Source organism: Lytechinus variegatus, chromosome 2, assembly GCF_018143015.1.
Source record: "Lytechinus variegatus isolate NC3 chromosome 2, Lvar_3.0, whole genome shotgun sequence".
NCBI lineage: Eukaryota > Metazoa > Echinodermata > Echinoidea > Temnopleuroida > Toxopneustidae > Lytechinus > Lytechinus variegatus.
Window position 1 is genome coordinate 57548588 of NC_054741.1, and position 14942 is coordinate 57563529.

The following is a 14942-nucleotide window of genomic DNA, read 5'->3' on the forward strand; positions in this document are numbered from 1 at the left end:
GATGTTTGTAATGGTTTTAAAAAGTAACGAAAGTACCTTTTGTTCTGAATTTCGGGCAATGAAATTCAAGGATTGTGCATATTTAAGCTACAATGACCGATATGACAGCTTGAGCATCCATTTTATTTTTAAAGTTCAAATAAATTATATTTTATTCGTTTGTTTTGCACGGCATCTGTATTATGTGTGAATATATAAGTTTCTAGAATTCAAATGTTTAAACAAATGCAGTGGCGTACCTAGGATTTTCCACAAGGGGGGGGGGGGGCAAATCGCCCAAAAAGAGTCCTCAAAAAAGGACATTTCACAGCAAAAACGAATTGACAAGAGGGCTAAATTAAACATAGACCTATGTTAAGCTCAAATTTGAATTTCAACGCTGCCCTTAGTTTTCAGCCTTTTTTCCACCAAAAAACGTTTGCATTTTATGTTTTTAGTGTTTTTTTTTCACAGTAGCGTTTCAGTGTATTGCTTTAAACGCCATCATTTTGGGACCCAGGTATGATTTATATTGCATCTTTTGCGTGGGGTTCTGCATTTTGTTTACAAAGATGTTAAGGTCAATTCCATATCTTTCCTTTTCACCCGACAATGCTGACTGTGCGGGCTCAGTGTGATGAAAAAAAATCTTACCCTCGCCTGAACACTTACTTTCAGAAATTCAATTTCTTAACGGTATGTTCTTCAAAATTAAACCACATGCTCGTGCTAAAGGGCTAAAGCTTAATTGTTCTATTAAAGAAATGAAATCTAAATCTTATTGAATTTTGTCATATACTGAAACCCGAAACGAAAAATTATCAAAAAAATGTGAAAGCATAACTTTTGAAAATGTATACCCCACTGAACTACGCACACCGATACAAGGACACAACGATATCCAGATCAGTGACTAGAGATCGCTCCTTTAATAGTTTGCCTAAGACGTCGATATCGTGGACATAGAGGGCGCTCATGCAGAAACATCTTATCGGAGAGTCAACCGGGGGGTGTCAAAAGAAAAGATAAAAGCGCACGCTTCCGTTTTCGCTGCAAAAGGGAACGCTGTCGTCTTAAATGGCAAGAGCACTGACCCGTAGGAAAGAAAAATGGACAATGGCACGCTGAGCGGGTTCGCCGCAGAATATGAAGGTAAAAACGCACGCACACCTTTGACAAGCCGCCTTATGTTTGTATATTTTTTTGGAATGCTGCACTATTCCTGTATAATTGCCGTTTATACGTCTGCATGTCTTTCACTCATGTATATTTTAGATGTTGTCATGAAATGTATATATCTAAATCCCAAAACAAATTTCCATTGTGGACTTGAATGAATTGAATTATCATTCATTGGTCACCAGCGGGCCGTTTCACGAAGCTGTTCCTAAGTTAGGAGCGACTGGTTATCCTTTCTTGTGATAAATGATGTTCACCATTAAATGTTCATTTGTGATTATTTAGCGCGTAACAAAGATTCACCAGTCATTCTTAAAGTCACTCTTAGAAACATACGAACCGGTTTATGAAACACCCACCAAAATTACAATCTTGTGCCTCCTAATTTCCTCTTACAGAGGATGGAACTTGCACCATCTGGGGAGATCCCCATTACACCACCTTTGACAACGTGAAGTATGATTTCCAAGGGGATTGTGACTACACCTTAGTCAGGCCGTGCTCCATCCGACCCGGCATGGTGGATTTCCACATCTGGGGAGGCAACGAAAAGAACCGCCCATCCAGCACAGTGACCCTCATGAGACGTATCAGTCTGGAGGTCAATGGAACAGTCTATACGGTATCCAAGGACAATGGCATCTATCTGAACGGAGAGCTCAGGAACTCGCCCGTTATTGACCCCAATGGGGTAGTTATTAGATCAGGAGTCAAATATACTGTAAGTGAATGCCAGTGTAGTCACTATTCTGCTGTAACCCTCTTTGAATTTCTAAAGGGTAACATAATGATATTGGAAATGAGGGCTAACCTCTGGACTTCGGGAGCAAGATGTACCTAAATGAAAAGAAACAAACAATATAAAAATAGGTATCATTGAGACAATATCTTGATCAAAGATTTTTCTGAGATTGTTATAGAAATCTGATGAATCGATATTGTACACTGGCAAGCATATATTTTCCTTATGGAAACACATCATATGCAGGTATATATAGATATGTAAATATTTAGTAAGTACATGGATGATTCCATGATAAACTGCTCTTGCAAATTGACAAAAAATGAGTAATTGATATATATCTAGAGGATCCCTGACACTATGTCTCCAGGCACAAAAATCAGTATTAATGGCAGTTCCTTGATCGAAGTTCTTTCTACACTCCCTTTTATACCCTCACAGATTATTGAGACTTACTTTGGGGTGACCATTCGATATGATCGCAGTGACACCGCCCATATACAGATGCCCTTTGAATACTGGAATGCAACATGTGGTCTTTGTGGAACGTTTGATGATGACAAAGCCAATGACTTCAAGCTTCCTGATGGCAGTATAGTAAGTAATTTCATGTTCAATATTTGGGAATAAAGGGGACTTGATGTTGGAAATAGGAATCATTCCGTAGATCAGGGGAGCATTTCCTGAAAGGACTTGTAAGACGTTTTATCCTACAAGTCCCATTTTTTCTGACAGTTACCATAATAACATTGCTTATCAGCCAATCAAAATCAAGGAAAGATGTCAGATCTGACAACATGTTGGACGAAAATGTTGATGAAAAGCTCCCCAGAATAAATCATTTGTGGATTATCTTGAATTCTTTGCATAACTTTGTATGATTAAAGAATGATTGTAGCGTTTTGTCTGACTGCTGGAAAGATTCACCTGATTGGTGTGTAAACATGAGGAATCATCTTTCTACAATAAGCCTCACAAGCAAAGATGGTTGTTGAAAAAAATGACATGTTTACTCATTTTAGTCTGAGTTGTTTACAAAAATCATCTTATGGTAGTTGTGATAGAAAACTCTGGTGACATGTTTATCGTTTATCATTTTCAGACCCCATACGTAAATGTCTTCGGAAATGGCTGGATACAGAATGCTGATGAATGTGACCCGACTATCACAGATCCTATTGATAATTGCGAGGATGATGAAGATCTTTATCAGGAAATCAGGGATATCTGCTACATTTTCATTGATCCAGATGGTAAGTTGTAAAATTTGTGAATGCATGTCAGCCGTTGCCTACTGGAACTTTGTGATTCATGAGCAAAGCCTACTGGAATGACAGTATACAAATAGCGAATAGGCATGAGTGCGATGGTGCAAGATTTTGCATGAGGTGAAAGAAAGATGCTCTATTCAATGAGGCGTTAACTGAGTTTAATAGAGCTTCTCTTTCTTTCACCAAATGCGAAATCTCACACCATTGCACAAATAAGAATATTCGCTATTTGTGTTGTACAATGCTTCGGAATTTAGCGAAAATATGAAAAAAACAAGAGTTTATCCCTGTAGTAATCTATGAAAAGGGAGCAAAAATACTGAAAGTGAAAAGGAAAATCCCAGAAGCGCACATGACCTATGGGGCAGCATTGCGCGCTTAGCCAGCAGGCTTATACGCGTATTGCGCCTTCATTTTTACTGAGCGCAATGAATTAAATTGTATTGTGACGTCACCTAAAGCCGTGCAATGGTACATTTTGGATGGTACGTCTTTTGTGCAATGGTACGAATGTTTGACATTCAGACTCCCATTTGCTCGGATACAAAAAGCTAAGTAGGCATTGTACAAAGTTCAATGGCCAACCAGTTCAAACCTCTTTAAGTTTCTACAAATCCCGTAAACATGGCTGTTCCTATTTCAGCTAATTACTTATATGTACATGTCCTGAATCTTCTATGGTGTGAAGGAAATGACAGCAAAAACAGTTTAAATGGATGTATTTGACAATTTTCCAGGACATTTATTTTAATCAGGTAATTACGTACCGCAAGCCTATCAATCAGCTGGGCAGTGATTGTGACTTTAAGACCAGATAGTTTAAAACACCCAAAGCCAGGAGCTGCATGCAGAAACCTCTCTGTTGACCTTCTTTATGAAATCCTTTTGTGATTGATCATTTCCTCCATTTTTTTTCTCAGGTCCTCTAGGAAACTGTTTTGATTATGTTGATTCTAAGGATTACTATGAAGCCTGTCTCTATGATCTGTGCCACACTGATCCTGGTAGTGACGTCATCTGTCCTGCCATCCAGGAGTATGCCCAACAGTGCAGGGAAGCGAATGGCCTTGTCGGACTCTGGAGAGCTGCTCTTCCACGGTGTGGTGAGCATTTTGTTCCATGACAGGAGAATCTTGGGGTTGTTCCACTAGGAGTTAATACACACAACGGCAACTTAAAAATAATAATAATAATATATAGCATTCATATAATAATCCTGCCGGGTACACATCCACCTCACCTGGGTTGAGTGCTGCACATTGTGGATAAATTTCTTGCTGAAGGAAAACACTTTAACCATCATCTGTGTCTTACCCAGTCTGCTTCTTCCATTTATATCCAGACAAAAGTATTTTGAATTGAAAAATACACTTTGAATGGGCTTACCTTTTTTTTAAATTTACCCTTACCGAGGTGATATTCCATTTTGCTCTGATGAAATTTTGAATTCTGTCATTCATTAACAAGATATTACCCATTCCACCAAGAGACAGTGACTTGATATTTATTTCTTTGTCTTGAACCTAAAGAAGTGACCATCAGGATGGAATTTTCAATCAGCTGTTCATGATATAATACATGACTTCTTGAAAGACTGAAGTATGGGAGGCCAAACAATTTTGTGAACAATTGTAAGAATCATTTCAATGAAATTGTACTCTGCATTTGTATTGCCATTCTTAATGTTGAAAAAAAAAATGCACACACAAAATATATGTTTTGCTTTGAATTTGGATTCCTATATCTGTCATGTATCACTTTTGTCTTCTAACAAAATCCTTACAAAATGTATAGCCTTACCAGAACTTATATCCAATGTGCTCCAATGTTGCATTAAGAGATGTTATCAGCATTGTAAAGATGTAGGAAAATATGTTTGATTTTGAAAAATGTAATTAGTTGGTTAATCCATCTACAATAATTTGTTGCCTTTTAAGAATATAGATATAAGTAAATTTCACATTGTCATGCCTTTTTTCCAAAGCATTTGAGTGCCCAATAGATAGGATCTATGAGCTTTGTGGGAGTGCCTGTCATCCAAGCTGCGCGGAACCGGATGCTAATATCAACTGCACTTTACCATGCCAAGAGACTTGTACCTGCCGTGATGGCAAGCTGGATGATCGTGGGCGATGCGTTGAGCCATCAGATTGTGGATGCCTAGTCCCGGGTGGGATCTATATCTCGGTATGTTAGGTTTGATTCATCTTATCTCGTATTGGAATTTCCTCACAATCCATTCTGTTTGCCTAGTAATGACAATGATAACATTCCATTTTGTCTGGTGCTTTACATATTTGGGCAAATCTGTAAGCAATTCATTGGAACATGTATGTCATTAAATAAATCATCAAACACTTGCCTGTATAAAATTTTGTGAGAAAGTTATTGTGGGGTTCCAATGTTTTTTCATGATGTTATAGGAAGAATACCAAATAATAATAAAGCATTTTATTCATCAAAGTCCCAAGCAAGAATATTTTTTAATACAGTAAACGATTGATGTTCAACAATGCCCTCACATTTATAAGATGATGATAAATTGACAAACAGTTGTGCTGACAACTGTGTGTAGTCCCACACATTTATTTCCCTGTACATCGCTAGTGTCTCTTTTAGATTGACGGATATCTTCATTTTGGTGATTTCGACAACATACAACGATCAAAAATTTCATGCATCATATTGGTGCATTGCAGCAACTATTCTCTCTCTCACTTTAAGCCTTCTTATCACAACAAAAACCCACGTTCAGGACTGAAGTTTATTTTTAGAAATATTTAATTTTCCTGCATGATGTGTTCCATCTCCCATTAAAGGCTACTGATACCTGGACAAGCCCCGACTGCAGTGAGCGATGCACCTGCTTCAACGGACAGGCTCAGTGTGAGCCGTTTGGATGTACCGACAATCAAGAATGCGCGCTGAGGAACGGTGTGCAGGATTGTTACTGCTTAGATGGGTTTCTTTCACTTGGAGATGTCTGTGTCAGGGGTAAGTATGCAAATCTGCCCTCCAAGTCTAAAAATTGTGAAATGCCTTGCATGATCAGTGTAGATTTCTCTGTACAAGTGGCTATGTTTATCACACTTTTGTATTCATATTTTCTGTTTTCATTATGGGGTGGGGGTTGGTTTGGTCTCTTTGACCAGTTTTTATCTTTGAACTTTGAACTATGAATTATTTGTAGTTTCTTGCCAGCGTTGTAGAACACAGCTTTCAAAACTCTTACGTGGTCCATGCTTCCATATTTTATGCATTTTAAGTGGGGAGGGGGAGTTGTTAATGACTTAGGTTACAATTGTTTCTGATAGATATTGTAATCCACCTCTTAAGTGAAATTATTCCCATTTCATTATGAAATCAGTTAGAATATACTTGTATTGAGTGCCTGTCTCCAACAATTTTACCAAGTACAAACTATTTCATTCCTCCGTTGGACATATATCCAAGAGTGATGAGAAGAAACAAAAAAAGTGAGTTTTAATGAATTCTTAAGTGCATTATATTTTCAAATTTGTTGAAAGATGAAGATTAAACCAAGCATTCTATAAGTGTTGACCAAAATTTATGGTTAGATTAAAAATGAAATCTGGTTGAATTATTTGAATAATATTCTGTATTGTTTTTTCTTTCTTTATCAGCCCCTGGCCACTGTCAGATCTGGGGTGATCCTCATTATGTTACCTTCGATAAGAAGAAATACAACTTTCAGGGTTCCTGCGACTACACTTTGGTCAGAGATTGCGGAAACTCCAGTGACTACCACCTGTGGTCCAACAATAAACGACGGCGCCCATCCAGCCGTGTTTCTTTCCTGACGGAAGTGATCCTTGATCTAAGGGGTTCCCGATACGCTTTGATGGAGGGCTTCCATGTCAGAGTAAATGGCATAGATGTGTCTGACTACCTTCCCTACATTGATGACCATGTCTTGATCTACATGGATGTGACATCAATGGTATGAGAAAGACAATTTTTTTTTTTTGTCTGTACTTAAATGAGGGTCTGGTTGAGGTTTGTCTTGTAGAAGCATGTGGAGAGGAATGCATTTTAGTTTTTTGTTTCGAATGATGGAAGAAAGCTATCAATTTATACTTCTGCTTGTTGAGTATTTGAAGTTGTTTATTCTACATGTTTTTTTTCTTGAACATGAAAGAGTATACAGGATATGTTTTCTCTTGTCTCTTTTTTTTTAGAATCTGGTAACAGATTTCTTATGGGTGAGTTATGATGGACAAGACAGTGCTGATGTGTACCTCAGCTACTATGCAGGAAGAACGTGTGGCCTTTGCGGATCTTATGATAGTGACAAAAAGAATGATTTAATGCTTCCTTCAGAGGAGTTGGTAAGCATTATTCACAGATTGCATTCTATTGATGTAGTTGTGACAAGTATTGATGAAAGCAAAGGAAACAAGAGGAAGAGATAAAGAGAGTATTTAGTTTTCTTCTTTAAATCAATCCATGACTGTCAGATGTGCAAGAGGAAAATTCAGTTTATATGTAGTTTGATATTAAAGTGTTCCGATTGGTTGTGAAGGAAAGTGAACGTTCAAATGTCAAAGTCTTTTCAACACTTTGAATATATAGTGCCATGATGTAGAACACAGCTTTCAAAACTCTTACTGTGGTCCATGCTTCCATATTTTATGCATTTTAAGTGGGAGGGGGATTTGTTAATGACTTAGGTTACAATTGTTTCTGATAGATATTGTAATCCACCTCTTAAGTGAAATTATTCCCATTTCATTATGAAATCAGTTAGAATATACTTGTATTGAGTGCCTGTCTCCAACAATTTTACCAAGTACAAACTATTTCATTTCCTCCGTTGGACATATATCCAAGATGAGAAGAACAAAAAAAGTGAGTTTTTAATGAATTCTAAGTGCATTATATTTTCAAATTTGTTGAAAGATGAAGATAAACCAAGCATTCTATAAGTGTTGACCAAAATTTGGTTAGATTAAAAATGAAATCTGGTTGAATTATTTGAATAATATTCTGTATTGTTTTTTCTTTCTTTATCAGCCCCTGGCCACTGTCAGATCTGGGTGATCCTCATTATGTTACCTTCGATAAGAAGAAATACAACTTTCAGGGTTCCTGCGACTACACTTTGGTCAGAGATTGCGGAAACTCCAGTGACTACCACCTGTGGTCCAACAATAAACGACGGCGCCCATCCAGCCGTGTTTCTTTCCTGACGGAAGTGATCCTTGATCTAAGGGTTCCCGATATGCTTTGATGGAGGGCTTCCATGTCAGAGTAAATGGCATAGATGTGTCTGACTACCTTCCCTACATTGATGACCATGTCTTGATCTACAGGATGTGACATCATGGTATGAGAAAGACAATTTCTTTTTTTTTTGTCTGTACTTAAATGAGGGTCTGGTTGAGGTTTGTCTTGTAGAAGCATGTGGAGAGGAATGCATTTTAGTTTTTTGTTTCGAATGATGGAAGAAAGCTATCAATTTATACTTCTGCTTGTTGAGTATTTGAAGTTGTTTGTTCTACATGTTTTTTTTTTGAACATGAAAGAGTATACAGGATATGTTTTCTCTTGTCTCTTTTTTTTTAGAATCTGGTAACAGATTTCTTATGGGTGAGTTATGATGGACAAGACATGCTGATGTGTACCTCAGCTACTATGCAGGAAGAACGTGTGGCCTTTGCGGATCTTATGATAGTGACAAAAAGAATGATTTAATGCTTCCTTCAGAGGAGTTGGTAAGCATTATTCACAGATTGCATTCTATTGATGTAGTTGTGACAAGTATTGATGAAAGCAAAGGAAACAAGAGGAAGAGATAAAGAGAGTATTTAGTTTTCTTCTTTAAATCAATCCATGACTGTCAGATGTGCAAGAGGAAAATTCAGTTTATATGTAGTTTGATATCAAAGTGTTCCGATTGGTTGTGAAGGAAAGTGAACGTTCAAATGTCAAAGTCTTTTCAACACTTTGTATATATAGTGGCCATGATGGCGATAATAGTCTTTTAGAAATTGATATTGATTCTCATTTTGCATTTGTAGAAAGGAACATAATTAAACATCAATTAATCTCATGTTGGTTTCCTGCTCTTATCAGGCAAGATCAGCAACAGAGTTTGGAAACAGTTGGGTTGTTAATCCTGACCAGTGTGAAGATGTGGATCCAGGTCCAACTGACCCTTGTGAAAATGGAGTGACCAGTCGGAAAGATGCAATAGATCTTTGTTACTACCTTAAAGATCCTCTTGGTATGCCTCAAAAATTTAGTATATATCAGTTGACATCATTATGTCTAAAACGAGAGGGCTACTAAAAAGTTTAGAGCAGCATAGAAAAGATGAAGATATGAAGACTCAATTTGATCCATGAAATCTTTTACATTTTTAAAATTCTACCCACCAAATTTCTTGGTCATGGCAATATCTAGTCAGATTTTACAGGTTCCTGTATCATAGTGTCATAATGAAATATGCACAAACTTGGGTTGGCCTTCTGGTGACATGCGATGATTCCATTGTTTTGACTGCCCTTTGGTGTTGGGCTGATAGTGATGAATGAAAGTCTCATCCATAATCACAGATCGTTCCAAGAAATTGGATGGGTTACCATCAAAGAGTGCCAAGTCTCAGCTGGGGTCATGCCTTTTAGCTGCAGAAACTTGATGACATCTTGAAGCTCATCATTGTCCAGTTTTCATAAGACACCTGATACAGAAATTTAGAAACCTGTAAAATAATACTAGATATTGCTATGGCTAAGAAATTTGGTGAGTAGTTTGAGGAAATGTGAAAATATTTTTATGGCCTAAAATTAGTTGCATTATTCCTTTCTATGTTAGGTTCAAAGTTTTTCAGTCAACCCCTCGTATATTATTTCAAGTATAGGTATAGACAGGAAGAAGAAATTTATAGTTGCAGATGTCTTGATGTAGCACATATGTCCATACATTATATTAACAAACATTGGTGAGTGTGGGGTATTTAAACAAAAATAGAACTCATCTTTGTACAGGAGCCTCAAAGTAAATTTGATGATAATCATTGACTGACCTTATTTGAAAGATCATGACTACAAATTTTCAAGTGATTTTTTGGGGACACTGCCATCACTTGACGTCCTGTTTTGTACTTCTATGTACTATTGCAGTAGTAGTTGAAAGGATTCATTGATTACAAACCAGTCTAAAAACTCTTTGCCTGAGATGGAAAATAAGTGATATCTGCCTGGGATAGAAGTTTGTATTGATAGCAAGAGACTTAATTATAATATAATGAGGATCTATAGGGTGCACACACCATCCATAGATGCTCGTGTGCTAGCCTTGTAACCTACAGTATTTCTTGTACATAAACATAACAAAATCTACAAACACATAACCACTATGCTGTGCAAAAGTAGCAAAATTCCCAACATTTTTGAATATAGCAAGAGCAATATAGCAAGAGATAGACTTAATTATAATAATAGTGAGGATCTATAGGGTGCACACACCATCCCTAGATGCTCATGATGGCTAGCCTGTAACCTATTTTCTTGTACATAAACGATACACAATCTACAAACTAACCTAACACAATGCTGTGCAAAGGTAGCGAAATTTCCAAACATTTGCGAATATAGACAAACTGATAGCTTATCGATATCAATACCAATTTTATGTGTTTTTAGGACCCTTTGCTTCCTGCCATAGTTATGTAGATCCCGAAGACCACCATGGCTCATGTCTTTTATGATGTATGTGAGATGGTGAGGAAGCCCTGTGTACCAGTCTTGAACGATACGCCCAGGCATGCAAGAGCGCGGGAGGAACCCTGGTACCTGGAGAGCACATGTGCCAGAATGCCGTAAGTAACAAAGTGGAAGGTTTCTGATAATCCAACCTCAGGTTGAACCTCAGACCAATTAAATACACACACCTATGGAATGCTGGACTTCATCTTCATTCTTCTATTCTCATGGCTGAAATAATTTGCAAATTATTTACCAAAATGATCGTATACTTGCATTATCATATTCTCATTTCACGTAACAATAGCTCTTTTGACAAAGTTTTTCTCTAGAAGCCACGTGAGGAACTTTTTTTACCCACAGCTGATTGCACACTGAAACGAAAGTTAATTGAAGTAACATGCATCCTTTGTCCTATAGAATTATAGACTTATGAAGGAAGCATCTATTTATATTACATAAACCCTGATATTATGATTTCATTGAGGTTTTCATAAACAGACCTGGGGGAGTTTCACAAAGATTTTATGTATGACTTAGAGTCACACTTAAATGCCTAGCTGCAAGCAATATAAAAGGCGGACTGCATTGGGCAGATCGTGCCAAAAGAATGCACACTACTGGGTATTGATCAGTGAGATTGAGCGTTAAATATCATGTACGCATCATGATTTAAGTGTTCCTCTGAGTCATACTTAAATCTTTGTAAAACACCTCCTTGGAATTATCATTATCAGTGACTAGTGATACAAGAACCTTAAAACAGTTGGCAGTATCACTCAATAACAGAACATTCTGGCCCTCTATTTGGAATGAGGTAGTTTTGTTTATTACTCCATTAGAGATTAACAGTGACCTACATTTCAATGGCTTTAGTTTAAAATAAAGACTAGACCCACGGTAGTCGAGTATTCATGATGCACTAGTGAGATCATCTGTTACAGGTTTTAAACCTACATTTTTTTTCTTAGAGGTTATACTTTAAAACATTAGAAGTCATCATCGAAAAATGTATTATTTACTTTCTTCAACTTGTAACCGAATTTGTCAGTCGTTTCAAATGTTGAGTAGGGGGTAATACAAATAGAAAGAATGAGGGGTCATAGTGATCCACCCTGAAAATTATGTTGATACATATATTTATTAACAGTGAGACAAAAGTAGGATTATGCAGTTTTCTTAATAGTCCTCATTCCTATTTACAAATGCTGTCTTTGTTAACTCTTTTGCAGCGCTAAACTGTCCTTCGAACACTGTGTACGATCCGCTTTTCAGTGGCTGTCCAGCAACATGTTCCTCTGCTTCCAGCTCATTGTCCTGCAATGCCACCTGCCAGGAGACATGCCGGTGTGAGGATGGACTGGTGCTCGATGGCGGGAAGTGCGTTGATCCATCGCAGTGTGGTTGCACTCTGGACAACGGTGTTTATATTCCGGTAAGCTTGATATCCAATGCTGCAGTACCTAACATGCAGGTGACTTTTTCCATTTCAGTAGTATTTACCGCTTTGGCCGCTTTGTCGACTAAAGTCACATGCATGGGCTGCCTCTTGGACTCAATTCACATTTCATTCACATACACACAGAGCTTAAAGTAAGTCTAATAATCATGCACACATTAATTTCAAGATTGCACCTTGATTTTTTTTGGGCACCTATAACAGTCGGGGGAGCATGGACCGACTCGGACTGCACACAACGAGGCACTGTGAAGCTGGGCATTCCCAGTGTGATCCTTTTGAGTGCGGAGAGAACGAAGAATGTGATATCAAGAACGGATTCCAAGCTGTTACTGCAAAGATGGCTACATCTCCCTTGGAGATGCCTGCTTTAGAGTGAGAATCATTTTGGAAACAAACACTTTTCCTTTTAACCCCTTGAGATGATGAATGAAAATACTTTGTGCGAGGAGACGTTTCGATTTTTCATGCATGGTTGGAAGGCCGATGGGGATCCTGACTTATTTTTTGCGATTCTTCTTTATCCATAGCTCCTGGGTATTGTCAGATCTGGGGTGATCCTCATTATGTTACCTTCGATAAGAAGAAGTACAACTTCCAGGGTGCCTGCGACTACACTTTGGTCAGAGATTGCGGAAACTCCAGTGACTACCACCTGTGGTCCAACAATGAACGACGGCGCCCATCCGACCGTGTTTCTTTCCTGAGGGAAGTGATACTTGATCTGAGGGGTTCCCGATACTCTTTGATGAAGGGCTTCCACGTCAGAGTAAATGGCGTAGATGTGTCTGACTACCTTCCCTACATTGATGACCAGGCCTTGATCTACCGGGATGTGACATCAGTGGTATGAGGAAGACAATTTTTTTTTCTTCTTAGTCTGTATTTATTTAAATGAGGGTGTTGTTGAGGCATGGAATAGCGGGTTGTTGTGTTTTTTGTTGAAATAATGCCACTCTGAATGTATGCTTCTGGGTGTTGAATATTTGAAGGGTTGTGTTGTAGTTGAGTTGAATTTCTTGAACGTTGAAGCATGTGCAGGATAAGTATTTCCCTCTTTCTTTTCTTTTAGAATCTGGTAACGGATTTCTTGTGGGTGAGCTACGACGGACAAGACAGCGCCGATGTACCTGAGCTACTATGCAGGAAGAACCTGTGGCCTTTGTGGATCTTTTGATGGGGAGAAGAAGAATGATTTGCTGCTTCCTTCCGGGGATTTGGTAAGAGATACCTTTCATGTATCACTCTTTAGTCCGTCATGAATATCCTTTTGTTCTTGTGATGAATGGATGCGGCTTGCGGGGAAGCGCTTCCAGTCATTCCTGTTTCTCACGGAGAACATGATGAAGTATTTTGTACTGTGAAAGTTTTCGGATGGTTTACATTGATTTTTTTTTCAACAGGCAAGATCTGCCACTGAGTTTGGAAACAGTTGGGTGGTTAATCCTGACCAGTGCGAAGATGTGGATCCAGGTCCAACCGATCCTTGCGAGGAGGGAGAGAACGGACTGACAGCATCTAGTGATCTCTGCTATTACTTGAAGGATCCTACAGGTAAGTTTGAATGTCATGGGAACAACCTTTCAAACGTTGCTGTCCACTTCAACGTGTCTGGCGTTTGTGTTGGTGTCACGTTTGGTCGGGGAAATGCTCTGTGGAAATTGTCATGATGAATGGAAAGTTCATATAAAAGCATGCATCCTCTAACAACATCTGACCTAATCTTGCTTCCTGTTCAGGACCATTTGAATCTTGTATTGAGATTTTGAGCCCTGACGACTACTACGACTCCTGCGTCTATGACGTTTGCTTAACCGGTGATGATGCTCTGTGTGCCAGTCTCGCCCAGTATGCCCGTGCCTGCAAGATGGAGGGAGGGAATCCTGGCAGATGGAGACTGGTGTGGATGAATGCCGTAAGTCAATCCGTAGACAATATTTTGGGGGTGTATCTCTTGATTGGTGATATGCTTGTTGGTAGAGATTAGAGATCGTGTTTGTGCGGTTTTGGTACAGACCGTCACCCTGTGCCTGTTTTCAAATGCTATCTTTGTTGTCTCGTTTGCAGAGCTGAACTGTCCTTCGAACACTGTGTACGATCCATGCTTCAGTGGCTGTCCAGCAACATGTTCCTCTGCTTCCAGCTCATTGTCCTGCAATGCCACCTGCCAGGAGACATGCCGTGTGAGGATGGACTGGTGCTCGATGGCGGGAAGTGCGTTGATCCATCGCAGTGTGGTTGCACTCTGGACAACGGTGTTTATATTCCGGTAAGCTTGACATCCAGTGCTGCAGTAGCTAACATGCAGTTGACTTTTTCCATTTCAGTAGTATTAACTCTTTGGCCGCTTTGTTCGACTGGAGTCACATACAGGGGGCTGCCAACTTGGACTCAAGTCGCATTTCATTCCACAAAACACACAGAGCGTATTGAGTCTATTGTTCATGCACACCTACACAGTAATGATGTGTGCATCGCATGGTACTGTGTTCACACAATGCTTTTCTTTACAATAAAGCAATCAAAAGTTATTGTGTGCTGAATTAGCATAGTCCATGCAAATCCCCTCTTAAGATTGCACCTTG

General features: G+C 38.7%; 1 protein-coding gene across 1 annotated transcript in view; it reads left to right on the forward strand.

The window, feature by feature from the left end:
* LOC121406881 (IgGFc-binding protein-like) overlaps nucleotides 1-14942 on the forward strand; it is a gene marked incomplete at its 3' end in the record, with an annotated part of 39553 nt that overhangs the window by 21262 nt on the left and 3349 nt on the right. The window contains 23 exon segments of the mRNA XM_041597753.1: nucleotides 1557-1879; nucleotides 2342-2497; nucleotides 3003-3153; nucleotides 4092-4274; nucleotides 5156-5358; nucleotides 5991-6165; nucleotides 6816-7132; nucleotides 7371-7520; nucleotides 9268-9418; nucleotides 10839-10973; nucleotides 10976-11014; nucleotides 12131-12337; nucleotides 12562-12597; nucleotides 12600-12674; nucleotides 12677-12731; nucleotides 12886-13204; nucleotides 13430-13482; nucleotides 13484-13577; nucleotides 13761-13911; nucleotides 14097-14259; nucleotides 14345-14360; nucleotides 14427-14535; nucleotides 14538-14642. Coding sequence (XP_041453687.1) covers nucleotides 1557-1879; nucleotides 2342-2497; nucleotides 3003-3153; nucleotides 4092-4274; nucleotides 5156-5358; nucleotides 5991-6165; nucleotides 6816-7132; nucleotides 7371-7520; nucleotides 9268-9418; nucleotides 10839-10973; nucleotides 10976-11014; nucleotides 12131-12337; nucleotides 12562-12597; nucleotides 12600-12674; nucleotides 12677-12731; nucleotides 12886-13204; nucleotides 13430-13482; nucleotides 13484-13577; nucleotides 13761-13911; nucleotides 14097-14259; nucleotides 14345-14360; nucleotides 14427-14535; nucleotides 14538-14642 — 3366 coding nt within the window.